The sequence below is a fragment of the Equus quagga genome, chromosome 8 (genome assembly GCF_021613505.1).
Source record: "Equus quagga isolate Etosha38 chromosome 8, UCLA_HA_Equagga_1.0, whole genome shotgun sequence".
NCBI classification, from domain to species: Eukaryota; Metazoa; Chordata; class Mammalia; order Perissodactyla; family Equidae; genus Equus; species Equus quagga.
In genome coordinates, this window is record NC_060274.1 from 53,634,346 (window position 1) to 53,657,046 (window position 22,701).

The 22,701-nt window shown below is 33.8% G+C and overlaps 1 protein-coding gene across 2 annotated transcripts in view; it reads right to left on the bottom strand.

Annotated features, from left to right (window-relative positions):
• Window positions 1-22,701, bottom strand: part of SEMA3A (semaphorin 3A) — a 450,150-nt gene that overhangs the window by 150,682 nt on the left and 276,767 nt on the right. For both annotated transcript variants that reach the window (XM_046669012.1, XM_046669013.1), the window contains 2 exons: window positions 8,306-8,463; window positions 3,580-3,642 (listed from right to left, as the gene is read on the bottom strand). In XM_046669012.1, coding sequence (XP_046524968.1) covers window positions 3,580-3,642; window positions 8,306-8,463 — 221 coding nt within the window. The remainder of the gene's footprint in view (window positions 1-3,579; window positions 3,643-8,305; window positions 8,464-22,701) is intronic.

Consider the following 22,701-nt stretch of genomic DNA (forward strand, 5'->3'; position numbering starts at 1 on the left):
TCTACTTGGAGTCCTGATGGTTAAAGAAAAAATACATTTTTCCTTGAACTAAAATACATGAAAACTGTTTGTTTTCATTTACTTAAATAAGTGCTAACAAAGAGAAATCAAAATCCACAACAATTGAATTGATTAATGCAGAATGTAACAGAATAACCAAAGCACAGACATTTCATCATTACATTAATTAGTTGACTTTTAAAAGGATTAGATGACTAATATTGCCATACCATTAAACTTTCAAAAATGTATATCTCCCAATGCACACATAATTACCTATCTCTACCATAATGTATAAATCATGATTTATAAGTTTTCAGAGTCTTTATTACAAGGTGCTATGAAATGATCAGGCACCAGTGGTACCCTGTATCAGACTTAGCAAATGCCTTCTGTCTTACTTCCTTTTAATGTAGTTCTATAAAACCCATAAGCATTTTAAGGAAGCCTGGAAAATACAATAAAGTTTCCCTTCTTAGAGAGAAAACCTCTGAAGTCATGATTAGGGTTACCCAGAAGGCACTGTGAGGATAACGACTTTATTGCAGTTGCTGAACTAACTGCATCGGGACCAACATCAGAATCCCTCAGTGCTCAGTAAATATAGGGAAGGAGAGCAGAGAGGTGGGGAGAAGGGAGGGGGGAGAGCGATAAAAGATAAGGGAAATGCGCTGAGGTAAATTTTGGAAATCACAAACACAAAAGAATAGCTGCTATATTAGCAACTGAATTAGTTGATTCAATCATTAAATATGCTCAGTACTTGGCTTCAGTGCTTACTATAAAATCCTGATAATTTGTCAGATAATTATGTTTATTATCTTCAATTTTCAAATTAAATTGAATTCAGAACACTGCAACACTACAGTGGTCATGATCATTAAAGATCAAACTGGGGCCAGCCCCGTGGTCTAGTGATTAAGTTTGGTCTGCTCTGCTTCTGTGGACTGGGTTTGGTTCCCCAGTGAAGACCTACATACATCACTCATGAGTGGCCATGCTGAGGCAGTGACCCACACACAAAATAGAGGAAGATCTAGCAACAGATTTTAGCTCAGGGCAAATCTTCCTTAACAACAACAACAACAAAAAAGACTAAGACCAAACATTTTATTAACAACGTTTTCACTTAAAAATTGTCTAAGCAACTCTATTACATAGACCAATAATAGCAATAGTTAACATTTTATCATGCATTACACTGTATGTAATAATTTCACTTGTGATTATTTGAGTCTTATAGTAAAGCTGTGAGCTGGTCATTATTATACACACAACCTTGATGAGACCAGAATAGGTAAAGTATTTATTTGAATCTCTGTTGCTTATTATCTGAGTGTTATTAGGCAAGTTAGAATACATATATGCCACACAACACCAAAAACTTATCAAAGGGACAGAAATTTTATCTCAACTTTTAGCAGAGTACTCAAAATGTTCCAAAAATTTTGAATGAAAATATTTTGAATGAATATTCTGAATCATTATATTTCTTGATCAAGGAAATGGGGGTAACAATACCCACATCATAAAGTTATTGTTAAAACTCCATCTACAAAATACTATTTAAATTATCATAGTACTTGGCACAGAAAAGATTCTCAATAATTCTAAGTTTCCACATCCTCACCTGTTAAAATTTAATGGAATGGGACAAAGTCTGTGTTTTTAAAAGTCACAACTGCATAGAGGTAAAATCTCTATTTCTATCCATCCTTAGTTATTATCACGTTGAAACCCTTCAGCATAATTTGTTAATGATAAACACTGCACTTTTATGTTAATAAATTTTTGTATATTCAATTATACTTTTTGGAAAACACTTCTGAAGTATTTTCTACTTTTATATGATTTTCAGAAAAACTATTAAACTTCTTTCTCATAATTGTAAAATATGTAACGTCTCATTCAGTGGAAAAGATACTAACCCACCCCCCAAATTAAGTTACTTGCTCAAGTACAAGTAATGATTCAGTGGGGGTATCAACATAAAATTCTTGACTTATCTGGACTCCTACTTCGTTCTTTCTATTTATTCCTTTCCAATGATCCCAACATATGTATCAATTTGGGATAGTACAAAATTTGATAGAACACAGTTGTTTTGTCCACTTCCACATACCCAGAAAAAATGTTTGCTGTACTATGAAGGTGTGTAGTGTAACTTATAATCATTATCATTAAAATGAAAGTTTCGAGGATGAAGTTCCCATGTTTGCTGATATGTAATTAATCAAAGATGGGGAATACCTATACTCTGTGCTCCTTTATCCACCTTCCTTCTCCTATAACCAACACTGCTACCAGAACAAGGCATTCTTTTCCCATGAACTCAGATTCTACCTCTAAAACATTCTGAACAAATACATCATCGTACGCAACCACTACCAATCAATCAAGTTGTCCCTGGAAAATATCTACATATCTATATATATACATACAGGTTGATTTATGTCTTTAGGCACATACGATAAATTTCTTCTAAAACCTAATACATAGACGAAATGTCTAAGACACAAAATAATACAAATATACTTTTAAATCCTATAATTCATTTTAATTTATTGATTTAAATTATTATAACTGCTTGTCGTGATCTGTGCAAATACTTGTCTATACCTCAAACCAGTGGCCCACTTTATTTTACTGACAAAGTTTACTTCAGGAAAAATGGCCTCTACCAGTTTACAAGGGTAAAACCATTGTAGGGATTGCTTACCATTCATCTTTTGTTACATAGTGCCCAGGACAATGCCTATTACATAGGCACTTCTCAATCCACATTTATTTAAGGAATGAGTGCATCAAAAGAAGAAAGGAAAGAAGGAAGGAGAGAGGAAGAAAGGGGAAAAAAGAAGGAAGCAGGAAGGAAAAAAGGAAGGAAAAGAAAAGAAACAAAAGGAATGGAACGGAAAGAAGGAAGGATGGGTAATTTAATCATGATGACTCAGAAAAATTTCGTATCTTTGAAAAGGAATTAACATATGAAAACCGGTCTGTAGGGGCCGGCCTGGTGGCACAGTAGTTAAGTGCACACGTTCTGCTTTGGCAGCCCAGGGTCCGCCAGTTCAGATCCCGGGTGCAGACATGGCACCACTTGGCATGCCATGCTGTGGTAGGTGTGCCACGTATAAAGTGGAGGAAGACGGGCATGGATGTTAGCTCAGGGCCAGTCTTCCTTGGAAAAAAGAGGATTGGCAGCAGTTAGCTCAGGGCTAATCTTCCTCAAAAAAAAAAGAAAAGAAAACCAATTTGTATAAGAAAGTTGACTTATTGAGCATAAACATGTATGTTACAAAATTGCATTTTGTTAATTATCTTTTGCTTATATATAAATCATCAAAGGGAACATATTTTGCTTTATTTAGGTGTACTGTTATTTTTGCACACTTTCTTTACATAAAACCATCAATGCTTTATATAAAAGTGCCTATTCAAAATTAAATATCATTTTGTTTCTAAACAGTGATTAAGTACACAAGTAAAACATGATGTTTAATACAACAATGAACAAAAATGATGACAGAGTAATAAATTACTTATGCAATTACTAAACTAGTTTTGTAGATTGATACTTACCAGGATATCTTTTCCAGCCCACTTGCATTCATCCCTTCTGGTGTAAGATACAGGCCACACAATCTAAAGGCAGAGGAGAAACATTTTTTTACGCCAATTAAGCTCTCTAAGAGACCCAACATTATAGTCTGTTAGACTAAGTTGGCGCAACTGAGATAAAGGAACTTCCATAAAGCATTATATGACTGGAACCTCTCAGGTTAGACTTCGCAGTGGCATCAGTTAACTGGTATAACTTAAATCATTCTTTCTCCATCTGTGTGTTACGCTTTCTGTATATGAAACTTGAGCAACACAGAAATTTTTGTAGTCAATAGATCAGAGCAGCATGCAGTGGAAAGAACTGTAAGGCAGTTCGGGTGATGGAGATCATCCTAAAAGAATATGAGAGTCTAGCGAAGAAAGGTAGAAATAGGCAAAGAATGTGGCTTGTATTTTTCTAATTGAATCAGTCTTGATCATGAAATAGTGATTTTGAAATTTTAACATTGGGTGCTCTGGATCCATTTCCCTAATCCAAATCTCAGCATGACATGAGAGAATGAACAACTAATAGGGTTAGAAAACCCATCTGAGAAAAGTGGGTATTTTTTGGGGGGGGGGACAGGTAAAAATGCTAAGAGTAGCATTGTATACTTTTAGGAGATAAAGGAGGAAATAAAGAAGCCAACAGATGCTGTAAAATAAAAAGTCACCCTCCCGACTCTGGGCAAAACTTAGACTAAGTGAGAAATACTTGTGTCTGTTTTCATCCCTAATATTTGTTCTTCATCTTTCCAAAGGTTCCTATATTGTACGAATACAGTGACAGTAGTAGATAAGCCAAGGCGTTTACTGGTGGCTTAGAGGACTGTGGATGCATTTCCCTTAATAACATTAATGCAAATACCCTCATCTAAATTTTAATATAAAATTTTCCAGTTCCCCTGAAAAATGCCAGTGTCGCCCATCTGTACTGGGGCAGAACAATTTAATGTTTTTTTATTCATTTTTCTCTTCTGGTAACTTTAGTTAATTTCAGGGGAAAAAAGTTGTATGTAAAAGAAAAATCTAGAGATGATGGCAGTTAATCATTTATGTCTGCTAGAAAGCTTTTAGTCTCAAAATGACTGATTATCATTCATTTGGGAACCTCTAGATAATTCAGTATAAATGGTCATAAACTTGGGCAAAGACTATGATATTCAATCTAGGGAATTAAAAAACAAAATACAACCATTCATAAACAAGAATTTAGGACTTATTGAAATAATGTATGATATGACAAATGCATTTCAGGTCCACGTAAGAATTATCAAAGCCCTAAAAGTTTTTGGATATGTATTCATTTTTACCATTTGAAGCTCTTAATTTATGTATTCTTTTCTTTTTTTGTGTGCTTTTCTTTTCATGTATGTCTGTGTGTGTAAATTAAAACTATCATTTGACTTATTCCACAACTTTTTTTACAAAGTAGTCACATAGTAAAGACATTCAAGAATATGATCTTTACAAGTAAAGTGAACAATCCTTAATCTTTACAAGTAACATTACCCTGACTCCTGAATTACTGGAGCAATTGCTGGGCAGTTCCTTCCACAGGTTTCACAGCCCTATCTTTACATTGACTATGGAAAGGCCAAGTGATCCATTCTTTCTTAAAGATTACAGTGGATGAGAACCAAATACAAATGTTCTTGGGGACACAACAGTAATAATATACAACAGAGCTAAAATTTATTGACTTTCATATTCATATTCATATTGACTTTCATATTGACTAGATTGTGCAAAAATCAGACTATTAAAACAGATAATTTTTTTAATTCAAAATGTTTGAATTTTCCAGTTGTTTTCTCATAGTTTTCTAACTCCTGATGTTGGTGTTGAGACAGTATGGGCCTCATTTTGTCATTTCTCTATGTCAAATATTAATAAAAAAACAATTTTGATAACATTCATGCTAAATTCTCTCATACTTAGAGAGGTATGTACTCTTTCTAGAGTTCCAGAGTAAAAAAAATTAAGCTTAAAGATTTGGCATGAGTAAAATACATTTTGATGCAGAAAGTGCTCTTTTGGAAAGGAATTTAATGAGGATAACTATAAGTCAAGGGAACAAATATATATATATTATAAATAAATATACATATTTAATTGTCTTTCCAACAGTATCCATTTCCATGAAGAACAATTCCTAACTTTTTTGGTTAGATTTGTTAAGCTGTTGATATTTTGTCTTCTTTGCTCAAAAATTTCTCAGTTAACAAACAATGTCTAAACATCTCATCCTCATATTCCAAGCGCTTCATGATCTATTTTACCCTTTCCCTTCTTTATGCCTCTCTGATGCTGCTCCTGGTAGTCCCTCTTGCTTGTTATTTAACAAGCATTTATGTCTCGAATAGATTAGACTCTTTTATCAAGGCCAAGAATCTTCCCATGTTCCTTCTAAATCCGAGAATGTGTTTTTGGTTCTAACAGGGATTGGCCTAGAATTTACCTTTATGTTCATACATCTTATCTTTAATATTATCTTGTAAGTTCCTCAATGAGGATTTATGACATACTATAGTGTCCCCTATAGAGTTTATCACAATAGTAGGTGCTTAGGAAAAGTTGTTGAATAACATTATACATAGGTTAAAAAAGAGCACTAATAGACAAATATAGACAAACAAATGTACATCCTTAAGTAAACTGCATTTACTTTTATAAACAGGGTGATGTAATTAAAATTAAGTAATATGTTTGGAATGGATTTTTAAAAATATGTCTTCTATTATTAGAATAATGATTTTAAGCTCAAGAGCCAGAGCTACAAGAAGAACACTGGATGTTGAGCAAATCACTTAACTTTTATTTAATTCATTACTTCAGGATATATTTATTACAAACCTCGTTGGTAGAAGATACTGTGATATATCTCGAGCACACAAATGGCTCTAGGATTTTTCTCATCTATAAAATAGTAGCTTGTCTCATATGATATGATAATTTAGTTCTTTGCAATTTTAGAATCAATTGAATATATAACCCAAACCAAGAATATTTATTCAGAGAGAAACATTAAATATGTTATATATATATCTTCTGAAGTGATACGTGTTTATATAATATCTATCTATAGATACATACATATATATTTATATTCATATATATGAATTTTATAAAATGATAAAAATGTCATAAACACTGAAAATATGAACTGATATAACCTCCCATTATAAAATATCAAATTTTTCTTAATCATATTAGATTTTTAATTCATTTTATGAAGGATGGTTTCCTTTCACTAAAACAGCAACAAAAACCTGCTTATTTTGTTACTTTAGAAAAGACTCCAAGAAAAATATTTTTACTATTTCAGAAAAACAAATGAATAAGCAGTTTTTTTAGATAGTAGATAATCTTAGGGATATTGCTGTTATCTTAGTAGGTTTAGAAATCAAACAGATTGAAAAGTCAGAAAAGAAATACCCAAGGTGATATTTAAATGCCACATCTTATTCTAAAATATCGGTAAGAGCATTGCCATTTCATATGACTATATGTAACAAATCAAATATTTTTATATATAGTCAGAATTTTAGAGTTGGAGTAATAAAAGTAAAAGTCTTCAGTTTAGTGGTATACTCTATTAGAGATTTGAATCAGCTTTGAGTTTAAATCTTCCTTGTATCCCAAAAGCAACATTCTTCAGCCAGAACAAAAGCTTTTTTCAATTCTGTTACCTTTTAAAAATTAATGTCCAGTCTGTTAGTTTATAAGAAGTGGAGGCACATCACTTTAAAGTCCTCAGAGTTAAGAAGAAACAAAACTAACATACGTAATTCCTGCAATGCATGTACTTTTAAAAGCACTAACACTAGCACTCTTGTGAAAGTTGTGCTTAAAGATCTTTGTTCCTCAGAGAATTAAGACTGGAGATATTGACTGAATAAATAGTTGACTTAGAGTACAGCATATAGACTCAGTAGCACAATTTCCACTAATCTGTCAATCAATGTTTATTTTCCAAACTGTATAGCTTATTAATTACATAAGCCAGAAACACTATAAAGAATAAGAATAAAATTGATAGACTGGTAGTGTCTAAACGACCACATTTGCAAAAACCTGACACTGAAAAGTGATCTTCCAAATCAGGCTTTGGCAATTTTCTTGTTTAAAAGACCAGATAGTAAGTATTTTAGGCTTTGTCAGCCAGATGATCTCTATCACAACTACTCAACTCTGCCATTGTAGAACGAAAGCAGACATAGACAATATGTAAATGAATGAGAGTGTCCATGTTCCAAAAAACTTTATTTACAAACACAAGTGACACGTCAGATAGGCATGTGTATAATGATTTATATACTCTGCATTTGCTGGCAATATAGAGAGATGTACAAATATAAACATAGTATACACAGTACATGAAATCAACTATATTTCTATAACGATTCAAGTATTTTAAATCTATGCAGGAAAATGATATAACTATGGAAGGATAAGCTGAAGTTAATACTTCTTATAATGATCATTGAAAATACTATGGTTTCTTCCCCAATGATTTTTATGGTTTACTGCATCTATTCATTTGTGATAATCAAATTAATGCATTATTTTTATTTCCATCTTAAAAGATAAAATACTAATTTAAACATTTTTTTCAGTTGTCACACTGTTAAATAGCTAGAGGATTATTTATATTTTCAGTTGTTTCAAAAGAACTACAGTATATGCATGAGAATAAAGATACCTTTTGAAAATCCTTGATATTAACCAGGTTGAATGAAAATATGTGATCCTTCGCTCCAACATACAGCCTACTCCGTTCCTCATCCAAAAGGAAAGTATGATAACTGGAGCTGTTGGCCAACCCATTGAAAGTGATCACATTGTTGGAGTCCAACATTTCTGCAAGGTAACGAAGCAAGACATTGGGTGTTAATGTGAGGTTCCACATAAGCATAGACTGTTCGTACATGGTAAGCTGACTACTGCCTGCTGTACTTACCAACCAGTGGTTATTCTTCATGGTACTAAGAAATATACAGAAGCCAATTTGTTTCACATCTCATTGAAATGGAAGTTATATTTATTAGTTTGCTGATTTCATACTCAAGACCACACACTCTTACAGAAGAAAGAGAGAGAAATACCTTGCCCACACAACTGGTCTCGTAGAATCTCTTTGGGTGTAGTGATAGATTAGAATGGGCAGTATTGTATATAAAATGTCTTTAATTTTACAAAGACCTGTTTAAGTGGTTTCTTTTGCTCTAAGTCATTAGCTAGAAGAATAAGTATAGGGGCCAACAGAGCAAAAGTAGTATGGGGGAAACATTGTTTAACCTTCTATGTTGTTTGCGACCTCTTACTATTGAGGAATTTTAATATGTGCTTTTGATCATTAAATCATTAACTCCACCATCTACATCCTTAGTAATGTTTTGTAACTGACATATAGAGAAACTGAGTTAGACTTTTACGAAAACATGAATTAAGTTAATTTTATTATCTGACCTCAAATTTTGGGTTTGTTATTGCTCTCCAATTTTCTTTTGCTGTGAATGGGCAAATACTGAACTTTTAAGCCTATACTTTAAGTGAGTAAAATATTTTCAGATAAAAATAACATTAATTGTAAATTCACTTTTGCCTTAGAAAGGTAGTTGTTGATAATCACCAAAGAGGTTTAAGTATCTGCTTCAAACAAAATTATGTATATATATACCAATACAACCAGCATCCATAGGACAGAAATGTTGAAGATCCTCCAAAACTGTGTTTTGAATCAATGATTCAGATTTTTACAGTGCACATATAGTAGAGGCCTTTCATTAGCATACATAAAATGTACAATGTGTCTTCCAAAGAAAGGAAGCACCAATGTAGACCCTTTCTTTGTCCAAACCCCTACCCTGGGACATTGGCCGTTTGATAAATTGCCTTGCTCTATCTATTTCTTCTACTGCTTTCTCCACCTTATCAAAAACATTATTTCAATAGGTGATAAAGTTCAAACTCCTTAACTTAGCATTAAAGGACAGGTTTGAGTTTAGACCCCACCCCAGTACTCCTCCTCACGACCTCTACCCTGCAGAAAAACATGCTCTGTAGTCATCCATTTTAGCCTTTGCTGCCATTGTTCCTGACACATACAACTATATGCCACCTGACAAAATAGTATCCACTCTTCCAAGCTAGTTCAAATGCTATCTCTAAGAAATTCTCATAGAACTAATTTCTTTGTAACATTTTGCTTGAATTACTCTTATAACTTGCTCATATCACACTGTCAATTATTACAATCATTCATATAGATGATTTATCTACCAGAATTAACATTCTCTCACTTCATGAAATATGAATTAATATCTCATTATCCACAACTCACACGGTTTCTTTTCCATATTACCAGGTCAATAAATATCAAAATGTATCTATCTAATACACAAAATTACAAGAATTAATTGTTAACAAGTTGTTAAAAGACGCTTTTCTAATCTCGTCATGAGAAACAGTATAATACTAGGCTGGTCTTATTCCACCCCCAAACCCTGCTGAAAAAAAGGAAGAAAGAAAGGAAGAAGGAGGAAGGAAGAAGCAGCAAGAAAGAATGGAAGGAAGGAGGGAAAAAAGAACTAGATCAAGGGAAAGAGTTTCATTCATGTGAATCATACCTAAAAGAAATGAGAGCTATGAGTCTTCAGAGAGAAAAAGCAGAGAATCCACTACATGGTATCTGAATTTAAATGTCGTTCCTCTTACCAGTGTCCAAATGACTTCAAAGGATCAAGGCTACAGAGAGTCAATATAAGACTGTAATTTCAGGTACTCTGAGCTGTGTGAGGATGAAAAGGGCTGCTACCAGAAGCAGGGGCTATGTCACTGGATATATTCATGTGATGACTGAATGGCTGTTTAAAGAGGTCTGTTTGTCAAATAGATTAGATGCTCTTCATTCACTTTTCCAATTCTAAACTCTATAATTCTACCCTAAAACCAGAGAAAGCAAACTAAAGGTAGCCAGGCAAACTTAAAAATAAAAGCCAGCTGAGTCTAAACCAAGATAAGTACATAGACATATTAACCAATGCAAGGGGACAGAAGGGTGGATTTTAAATGGAAATGCATGGAAACTACATAAGGCAGCTCTAAGCATTAAGTGGAAGAAGTTATAGGAAGACAACTACTATAGCTATAGAACATGGAGTCATCCAGTTATAGGTAAAAAAAAAATCAGCATCACTACGGAACTATTTACTAGGTGTGCAAACTAGAACGAATTCCTTACACTACCTGGGCCTCGGTTTTTGGAAGATGGGGTTAATAACATATCTTCCAAGAGTTATTGTGAAGGTGAAGTTAGATAATTCATGTAAAATATCTAGAACAATAGTTCTCATAGTAAACACTAAATTAAAGATTACCTGCTTGTTTAATTAGAGGTTAAATGTTAATATGTTCAATCTTGTTGACCAGAAGTAGGAAATTATGGTCCAGAGCAGCAGACGGAAAAAAATACTTTTCTACCTATCTCACCAAGTGTGATAATTTGTTAGCATCAGTGGTCTTGTACCGTAAGGGGATAAATAAGAAGAGCAATATGCTCTTTGATTTACATTAATATTAAATGTAACGGTCATTTTAAGAAGAGTGAAGTATTACTTTTTCTTTGCCAATTTATGTGCTCTGAACTTTAAATAATAAAGATGATGACTTTGTATATCATAATTCCAAACACTGAAATGTTCATCCAATTGAAAAATATGTTACCGGCTGAATTTTGTAAAATAGTTCAGGGAGAATTATAGGTATAGACAACTTGAGAAAAGTCTTGAGTGGTTTAAGTATGAAATCACTCTGGAAACTACACTTTAAAGGATGTTTCTGCTGGATCATTTCATTAAACGAAAAGACAGTATTTTCCTGGAGTACTGGTTAAGCAGCTGTTTCCCTGCTTTCAAATGTGCTGAATTTTGCCTCATCATTCCTTTTGCTTCAATTTCTTTAGATGTTCCTCTCTATCAGGGACCTTTTACGTTGTTTTATTACCGAGAGGAGTCTTTGTGAGACCCTTATGGCAGTGAGCCATGACAAATTCTGGATTGCTTAGGTTATCTCACCGCTTTCCAGGGCAAAAATACCTAGGTTAAAATCAGAGACCCTTTCTCTAAATCTAGATCTTGCGCTGTTTAATATTCTGTTTTTCCTTATTTATGATTTTGTTTTTCCTATATGTGGACACAGTCAGCTGCAATTGATGTTAAATAACTCCAACTTTGACTCTACTCCTTCAGAATTTTAGGTGTTTCTTTTGGGCTTCTGTTATGTAAATCTTACCGTTACGTAAACTAGTACTGGAACTAAAATAAATATTCAGTAATGTGAGATTTAATATTTAATATTCTGCTAGCTTCCCACATCTTGCCTATGTTCATATTTAGTTGAACAACAACAAATGTTATTTTAACGAACAACCTGAATTTCTATAGCATCAACGTGACTATGGTAAAAACATCCAAGCATATAAAGGCACTAATTCTTTTTGGGTGTAATTCAGTTTTTCTCTGGTTGAGACATTACTTCAACTTCCACATGCTGTCATGCTGTTTTTATATCAACCATAAAGAGAAGTAAAGGTAGGATTGCAATAAAAATTGCCATTTCAGACAAGCACTCTTTAATGAACTTGAATTCTTAAATTTGAAAGGTTATTAAACAAGCATTCTGTTTATTCCAGATTCACCAAATGATTTAGTGTTTCTATTATTTGCTTAACGACAAAATAGAAGATACACTGATCATAAAGCCAAGCAAGTAGTTTGTCTTCAATAAGTACTAATTGTTATCACCATTATTATTATGATAAAAGATGACGTATATAGTAAGCATAAGTGTATAGATGTTCTGAAAGGGAAAATCAATTCATACAATTTAAAGCAGAAGTGTCATCAATTATAAATAGATTGCACTTGTTAGGTAGTTAAAAAAATAGAGTCTTATGAAATTCAGGACACATACATAAAGTCCATTTGATAGGTTTCTGTTTAATCTAAACATGCAGCAAAAGAAGAAAAGAAATTATGATTGATCTGTTCTTTAATCAGAATATCCTACCAAATAATCATGGGAGAAAAACCATGATCTCTTGTAATGAGTCAATTCCAATTTTCATTCTACTTGCTTATTTATAAATTTTCAGATTTGCCTTTCCCCCCGAATTCATCATGATCTCAATGAAGCTCTCTTTGAATAAGGACAAGACATTGCTAGCAATCACTATCAGTACATTATTTGTGATATTAAAAAATTGTTTTAGGGGCCAGCCTGGTGGTGCAGTGGTTAAGTTCACATATTCTGCTTTGGCAGCCTGGGGTTCGCCAGTTCGGATCCTGGGTGCGGACTCATGCACCACATAGCAAGCCACGCTTTGGCAGGTGTCCCACATACAAAATAGAGGAAGATGGACATGGATGTTAGCTCAGGGCCAATCTTCCTGAGCAAAAAGAGAAGGATTGGCCGCAGATGTTAGCTCAAGGCTAATGTTCCTGAAAAAAATAATAAATAAAATTTAAAAATTTGTAAAAAGTTATTTTATAAACTAATGCTCTTCTTATATATTTATTTTAATGTATGAAAAAATGGCAAAATTTACATCAAAATCATATGTGACTATTCATCTCTACATAATAAAACTGTGTGGTTTCTGTGGTGTTCTGATTATCTTTAGGATAAGCACAAACTTATACAGGTGATTACATTACAATGACCGGGTCAGATTCTCAAAAAGGCAATGAAATGAACACTGATTTCTAGAATGCAAGACCACCTAGAACTATACTTTTTCTAGTGGGATGGAGAGCTGCTGTATACTTGACCTTCAAATTCAAATAGCCACCCTGTTCTTTGTATTTCTGACTTCCATTACATTTCTATTTCTCTGTTCCTTCCTCCCGCCCTCCCTCTCTTTCTTTCTCTCTTTCTCTCCCCTCTCTCCCATTCTCCCACTCTCCCCTTCTCTCTCTCCTCTAAGTTTTATAGCATTAAAGGTAATAGGATCCCAACTTCTGCTGGACTCAAATGAATTGCCTGTATTCATTGATGGCTTTAGGCTTATGTCCTTTTTCCATGACTTAAACTTTGTCCTTTTCATCGAACAGACAAAGGCCCCATTTAAAGGAGTCAAAGGCTGGGTCTACATGATGCCAAAATATTTTGACTGAATGATGACCACATCCAGATATTTGTAAATATTGGAAAGTTCATCGAGGTCCAAAATTTTTAGATCCTATATTTCAGTGCTTCCTGGATTATATTTTAAATTTCATAAACCAAAAAAACTTTTAAGAGCAAAATAGGGGCTGAAATAAAAGTTGGCAACTTTTTGTTGCATTGCAAAAGCAAAACAACAAAAAGAAGTACTATTTACTATCATTATCATTTCATACAAAAAGGAGGAGGCATTTTATTTAACTAACAAAAATAGCAGAAAGGACAAAAAACACATATAAAGGATAATCTTTAGAGATAAGTACATTTATATCGTGGGAAAATTCACCTTAATTTTCTTCCTTTACTTTTATTTCACTAAAGTCTAGTTTTTAAAACTTATTACACAAATGGGAAGTACCTTTCCACAGACTTCTGTTTGGCAAGTGCTGCTCTCAGATAAACTGTGGATGATGGACTCTGCTCCCAGCATTTCTGGACAGCGCATCATGTCATTGCATAAACAGAGCCAATGTTAGTGGGCATCTACATGCTTTTATTTATTTATTAATTTATACTCAGTGATGCTGAGTATATTCTCTCAATTTACAAAGTTTGGTAAGTATCATTTGAATATACTTAGAAAAATCTATTTTCTAATTTCAATAGCGGGTAGACACCCAAAATGTGCATCCTGTTTACATATCCTGGGCTAACAGTAATATTTACATTGATTATTTTCTCCAGCCTGTGTCAGAGGCCACAACACTCTATAAAATACAACCCTACTACCTTTGCCTAGGACATTTGCAACTCAGTTCTTTCTATTTGCTGATGGTCTGATCTCACATTAAATTTATACCAGGACTCTCATCTGCCAGATGCTTCTTATTCATAGCTGACATGAATAATCAGCCTTTTGTGACATGGATAGACTCCCTGATCTAGTTACAAGGTGCTCATACTTGAGCTTTGGACAAGTAAAGGTTCATTCCCAGCCCAAGCCCAATTTCCACACCTCCAGACCCACACAATACATACGTGCCCTGAACCACACTGTCAGGGAGGGAACAATACATTTTCCTTCAAATATGCTTGTAAAACATCAGTGATAGGCCTACCTGTTGATATTAAACTGTTTACCACTTCTTATAATGTGAAAAATATGTGTGGAAAGTAAGTTGTTTGCAATCTAATCTGATGATTTAGATTTTTATTATTTAATCGAATTAGGCAAGTACTAATTCAGCAAACACGTATCCAGTCCGTATTATGTATAACACACAAGCATTGGCTAAGAAGTATGTGGACTATAGAGATTAATAAATCCTTGCTGGGGGGCTGGCCCCATGGCCTCATGGTTATGTTCAGCTTGCTCTGCTTCAGCTGCCTGGGTTCTCGAGTTTGGTGCCCCAGGCACAGACCTACACCAATTGTCAGCCATGCTGTGGTGCCGACCCACATACAAGACAGAGGAAGACTGGCATATATGTTAGCTCAGGGCGAACACTGCTCAGCAAATAAAAGCCCCAGAAAACAAAAAAACCTCGTTGGAAAGTTAGACAAATGCTCTGAGAGAAGTAAACACTAAATGAACACAGCAACAAAGAGAATAATAAGAGCTAAAGAAACTAACAGGGAGGAGAAATGAATGCCACAGGAGGAGTGGATAGTCCTTGTAGAAAGAGCTTGGCAACTAAACCTAACCATAAAAATGTGTAGGACTTTCAGCAGCAGAAAGAGGTTGGGCTGAACATTCCATGTACAGGAAATGAATAAAGACTAGGAGATAGAAATAAGGGAAAACACAAGGGAAAAGAAATTTTAGTGCCTACTATGTGCCAAAAGGTGCTGAATGATTTATAAGTATATTCATTTAAGCTTCACAACAACACTGTGAAGTGGGAATTTTCATTTCCATTTTTTTCTCATGAGGAAATTGACTCAGATAAATATTGGGAATATCCCAGGTCATAGAACTGGTGTGATGTAGAGTCAAGATACCCATTTCCATCTGATAGCAGAGGCCAGGCTCTGTCTTACTTTATATTACCTCTAAGAAGGCAGAATTTTTGAGAATACTAAGAACTGACTATTGAGAAGAAATGTGCAAAATGTAAGAATACATTCTGGATAATACTAAGAACTGATATTGAGAAGTGGGGTTACCTCTCATGATCACGTAAGTTGCCTTAGTTACCAGTCTCTTAAATATTTATATTATTTTATTTGCACTGTACTCGGTCTTTTTACACAATAATAATTCTGCAGATATAATCTTATCTACAACTATGGCTTTCATCACTAGCAGTATTTTGACATGTCTCAAATGTATATCTTCCAAGACAGATTTCCCACCAAAGGCCAAACAAAGACTTACTAGAAACCTCTATTTAGATAGTGTACAAACATGTCAGAGTCTGCATGACTTTAACAGAGCTCACTCCCTTTTCTTCTTTCCATTAGTGACATCATCACTTTTCTTTCTGTATGTTTTAAAATTGGTTGCAAGTATCATTCACGCAAAGAATCATAGAAACCAGCACCTCTTCATCGTCCACAGATCTAATCCATCACTTCAGTTTTGTTTAACACTATAATAATTTCTCCTATGTTTTCTTCTGTTTACATACTCATTGCTACTCTCATAGTTCAATTCCTCATAATTTCTTCCCTCGATTATTGCAAGTATCTTCTAACAGAACTTCCTCTCTAGGTTTACACCAACAAACCATTTTATGTATTGCCTCCAGAATAATCTTTCTACAAAACAAATATAACTTTCTTCTAGTTTACAGAAAAGGCACTTTCACTCTATCCACTTTCCTTGAGTCTTATGGAAAAAAAGAACAAGAAAATAGCGGAAAATAGCCACATTAAATGAAGAGAGGAACCAACACCAATGGAATATCAAACCAAAAGTTATTAAGAAAATATATCCAATATAATGAAGCATGAAATATTTTGAGACAGAATGCTGAAATATAACATACCTCTCCACATATTCCAGATAGGATAGAATTATTAATCAAAGTGTTAAAAAATCATAAAACTTGCATCCTCAAATGCTTTATTACAGAAGCAAGCTCTAGGAGTCTATATAGCTATGAAATTATTGGAAAATGTCCATAAAGAATGGAAGTACAGCTAAAGTACAAAGGCATCATCATCATCACAACTGACACTTGTACGCCAGGTATTGTTCTAATCACACGCACATACACACACGATATTTATTGTGTGTACATTATCCCTCTACTAAAGGAGACCACTGTAGATAAAATACAGTAAGGGCTGGAGTGGAAGGTGTGAACATCAGATTAGTCCACAAACTGTCTTTGATAGAGAAACACACCAATCACCAAAATATAAAAGAATGAAGAACATATTTTCCCAGAAAAAAAGTATATTAAAAATTTTGGAGCTTGTTTTCAAGTCAAAACAGCAATTGTAGACTGTGAACTCCTCCAGCTCACTTCCTCAATGTCAAAAGAAGATAAAAAGTTCACCAAAATGCAGTTGAAGGCATAGAAAAGAAGAGGAATTGACATAGGAAAGAGAGGATTAATTCTGGTTGCCAAAGTTCCAAAATAAGTAATAATAAACCAAATTTTCTTTTAAAGAGATGAAATTGATTAATGAGAAGATAATAGGAATGAAAGATAGGAAATAAAACCTAAAAATAAACTTATATCTGCAGTCTGAGATGTCACTATCTTCCAAAAAATTCTAATCTTATAGAAGGATCAATTATGGAACTTACTAAGTAATCAAAGACTATATTCAGAATTTATGAATAAAAAACAAGTCACCTACAGAAGGGAAGTAATTATGTGGGCTTCACATTTATTCAAAGCAATGTTATTTGCCAGAAAGCATAAAAGGAATTTGTGTGAATACCCAAGTGAAAACATATGTGACTCAATAATTTTATATCCAGAAAGTTGTCTTTGAAGGAGAAATAGTATCAGACATTCTCAAACATTCAAGGTTTAAAGATCCAGAATACCCACCCATTCAAGCAACTACAGCAGTAACAACTTCTTAATAATAAAATTCATTCAAACAAGATATGAGTCAAAATCAAGGGCACAGATATTACATTCCTTGCCTCTTTAAAACCTGCCTAGAAATTTCCACTGTGTGATTTAAGCCCTTTGTATTTTCCACACTTATTTTTTTGCTCATTCACCAATAGAGCATGGGCAAGTGCATGTGTGTACCTATATATACAACGATATATAAATACGTATATTTACCCACACACACATGCATATATAGAATTATTTCCAATTACCTCGATGGCATGCCATCTACAGTAACCACAGTTTAGAATGCTTTCTATCCTCCTGGTGCTCTCCATCTTCCACCCTCACTTGCTTAGGCGAATCCACTCATCTTTCGAGATCTAGGTCAAGCCTCTCCTATGAATTCTCTGACCTTCTAAGGGGTAGTGTATCATGCCTTCCTTTGTGAAACACACTGTCCTGTACAAATACAGATGAATCGCTCCTTTACCTTTGTAGCTCCCTTTCTAAAGTTAAAATATGCTGCTTTTACTTATTTTTGTATTCCTTGTCCTAGAACATTTTCCTGACATATACCTGGTCCTGTCACATAGAAGCAAGTGTCTCAATAACTGTTATTTGAAACACCTCTTTTTTTTTAAAATGCAACAACACTCAGAAAAAGTAAATGTAATAATAAACATCTAGGAAGAAGCAAATGTAGCAATATACAGTGTATGACAGATTGTAAACTAGCTCTCCCAATCAGTTACACATTACATTCAAATGACTAATAAAATTATGCCATCTACACCCTAATTACAGCCTGGCTATAAAATTATAATAAAATGGCTAATTTTTATAATTTTATGTGCTAGGTACTGTTATAGTCATTTTACATACAATAATCATGTGAAAAAAGTTTGTCAGCCTTCTATTTTTTAACATTAAACACAAAAACTATTGCAGGAGCAATAGTTTAACTATTGCTATAGTTTATAGCAACATAGTTTAATTGTTCTCCTATCTTCAATTTCTCTCAACTTTAACATATTCTTCAGGGAATCACCATATAAACTGACCAGAGCATATTTCAAAAATGTAATACTTTTATTAAAAAAAAAAAACAACAAAAAGTAGCACCTCCCCTAACCACTGTTACCTTCCCCCAGTCTCCCTAATTAAAGTCGCAGTCCCTAATCTTCCTTTACTACCTTATTTTATGCCTGTTCCGTAAGTTCCCACAGTTCTATCAGAAATGGCCAACTTACTCTTCTCTAAACCTGGCCCGCCTCCTCCTGCTTCTAGTTTATTTTCCCTGTTCTCATTCTTCAAGCTGCAGTTAGAAGCCATCTCTCCCACGAAAGCCTTGAGCATTAGCAAGCATTACTCTCTCCTCTCACGCCCCAAACACTTTGATCCTATCACACACTGAGGCATTAATTGCCTGCCACTCATCCACATGGGCATTAGGGTACATGCTCTAGTTCTCCTAGATATAAAGCTAGCACAGTGCAATGTGGACCTAATTATATGCAAAGAAAATGGTTAACTAGATAATTAATTAATTATTGAATTTGAGATCTAGAAGGATCCTTACACTATAAAGTCTGATTAAAAGAGCATCGGTGACTTTACCATTAACAGTTGCAGAAGCCAGGTTTAGGTTCAGGTCTCCTGGCTCTCAGTTCAATGCTCTTCCTAAATAAATTTCTAGAAAAATTATAACATTAATTTTTCTCTTTATTTTTTGCTGCTTGATCCCTGATATTGCAGTATGTTTTTGGTACAAGTATATGCTCAAAAAATAAAAGTTGCAAACAATTTACAATGAAATAATGCATAATGTTAACTTTTACTTCTCCTTGGAAGAATAACAATGAGAGTTTAAATGTCATTATTGCATAAAAATCTAAATGTTTTAGTGTGAATAAAAATGATTAATACCAATATGCATCGCAACTGACCACTCATTTCTGTGTGAGATGATTAGTCAGTAAAAATTTAGAATTAAAGTATAGATCCTTCTTTTACAATTCACATTGGTTTAATTTAGTGCTTCGACTGATGGGTTACTAACTCAGAGAACGAAACTTTGTTTTTTGATTCTGTCTTATGTCTTAATTATTTATAAGGCTCCTCTATAGGCAGGTTTCTATTATCAGCCAGTTCACCAGCAAGTGTTCATTAAGTGCCTAGGAGTGGCAAGCACTGTATTATCATTAACAAAGTATTTTTTTTTTTTTAAAAAGAGCCTTATCTGATCAACACAATTGAAAGTCTGATTTTTCAGGCAGTCTTCATCGCTTACTTACATATGCCACAGCATGTGTTTCAGTGTGTTCTTCAAATAACTATCATATTCCACATGACTATGAGAAAGTAAGTGGGTTGTTTTTTTATATTTACAAATTGTATACTTCATTTTTCTAGTATCAAAACTGTGGAAAATATTCACATTTGGAGAATTAAATAGTTATAAACCACTCAGTTACCCATCATCTGTTGCAAATGCCCACTATAAATATTTTTTAAAAACTGCTTAAGAGTGATTTATTTGAATTGTTCTAATGCTGAACAAATGAACTTTTATTGAGGAAAGAAACTGAATATTTCATTAGTATTTTTCCATCATTTTCATCCCAAGACATATTTACGGGAGGGAAGTCTTCCTCATTCACTGACAAAAATTGATACATGCAAGTGTGAACAGACTGGAGAACATACTTATTTCAGTGTTTGTGAGCGTCCCTTTTTGATTGAGGCAAGAGTCTATTTAATTATTAGTTGGAAGGGAGAGAGAAGGTCACAAGGGAAGTCCAGGAGATCATGTGGACATTCTCAAGGATCAATCAAGGAACCAAATTAGAGGAGCAGGTGTGTGTGGCTGGGGTTAGGAATTACCCAAACCCTAGATTTGGCCAACAGAAGGTGTTTACTATGTCTTTATTGAATGAATGAACAGATGGATTTCTGATTAGGTGGATAAAGTAGACATGTTTATGAGTGGGTAACAGTGCATGTGGGTTAGATAACCCATAATTTATCCTGCTGTTCTTACTACTTCTAGTCTCTTAAATTGCATAGTGCCTGGATGCCACAAACAAATGCAATTTAATTTTGTCAGTTAAAAAAGTAGAAGTTGTTCATCTGAGAGGTTATTTTATTGTCTCTTCATTTTTTTCGGGGGAGGGGTGGTGGGAAGGGAGGGCATCTATATGGTATGTCTAGTCATGTCCCACTCCTTTAACTAGAATAGATACATGTTAATTATAAAGACTTCTGGCTTACTCCTAAAAGGATTTTGTTTGAATCAGATCTCCCTTAGAGAGGTGGGAAGGAAGTGGGAGAGGAGGGTGTTCAAAACCAACAAACTCAATCAAAGAAGTCTCTAGATGAAACCATACAATGTATTCTGAGTACATTCTAATCTTAGTGACAATATTATTTGCTATTTATGATGACACGCTATAGATATTTTTCCCTACTTAGGTGTTTCATTTTGGAGTAGATACATTTAAGAATTTATTAAGCAATGGAAGTCAGATGCCCTAATGAGTTTGATTGATAGCAACTCAACAGTTTATAGTTTTACTACATGCATAATAAAAGGGAGAAAAGTGGGATCATTATATAGATACTCTGGGCAAAATTAAGTTTTCCTATATTCTGCTGTGCCCAAATAATTTTTTGCAAAACTTATCTGATGGTATTTGTTCTAAAATTTACTTGGTACAGAAAAAAATAATTTAAGTATTTTATCTTAAATAGAAAATGAGAAAAATTTAAATTGTTCTATTTTCCTTTCCATACACATTCTGCTGTAAATTTATTCTAAGATTGGGTCATGTTTAGAATTGTTCTGGGACTGAAGCTAAACATGATGTGAGCCATGTTTGGTTCAAGAGCCGTAAAGACAACTCAGTGATTCCCTAGGACGAGGCTAAAAATCCAGCTTGCTTGTTGAAAATCCTTGCTCTCCCAGGGCCCATTAAAACAAGCACATCTCTGGGCTCGACAGAACAGTAGAAACTAAAGAATCTCTAGACCAACACAGGACACAGAGGATAAACATCTAATTCGGAATTGGATTTACCTCTCCTTCAAGAGCGGGCGAAAAAGCAGCGTGAGTCAATTTCTTATTAAACCTCCTCCTACACTTCTTCATCCTAAAATGTGATTGTTTCTCTTTCACAAAACAACAAAAACAAAAACAAAACGCTAATAACAATGTTAGAATGATAAGTAATAAATGTTGTTTAGAGTGAAACATGGTCTCCTTTTAAACTCTGCTGGCCACAATGAGACTCTCCCATTAGTCTGAATACAGAGGATAACAAGGATAAAATTTGCCTGTAGACAAGAAGGAACAGAAAGTAAGTGTTAGTGCCATTAAGTTTGAATAAAACCCTCAGAACAGTTCAGTGTGAGCAAGGAAAGAGTCACGTAATTTTATCTAAAGTCACTGATTTCTTAATTCTTTCATTTTCCTGATACTTGTTTATTTTGCATGTAAATAGTTAAGATTATCTCTGCCAATCACTTTTTATAACAATATTGTTATTACTAAACTTTGGATTAAATATTTGAAAATAATTTTATATCTTTAAAGTTGGAACATGTTTATTTCCTTGAAAACATATGATAGGTATTATTTTTTAACTTTCTTTTCAATTAATAAATTGTTACGAAAATAGCAACCTACGTACTTTTCCACTTCACAAACTTGGTTTAAAAGCTGAGCTTGTCTATTTTGCTGTGTACCTAAGCGGCAATACATTTTTAATAAGATTTCCAAGATTTTAAAAATTTATTTTAATTTTATATTTTCTTGTAAGGGGATTATTTAAAATAGACATTTTTTCTTATTAGGCTAAATGCCATTACTAATACAACTTAAGAAGTGGTAGAAACTAGAAGAACTGCAAAA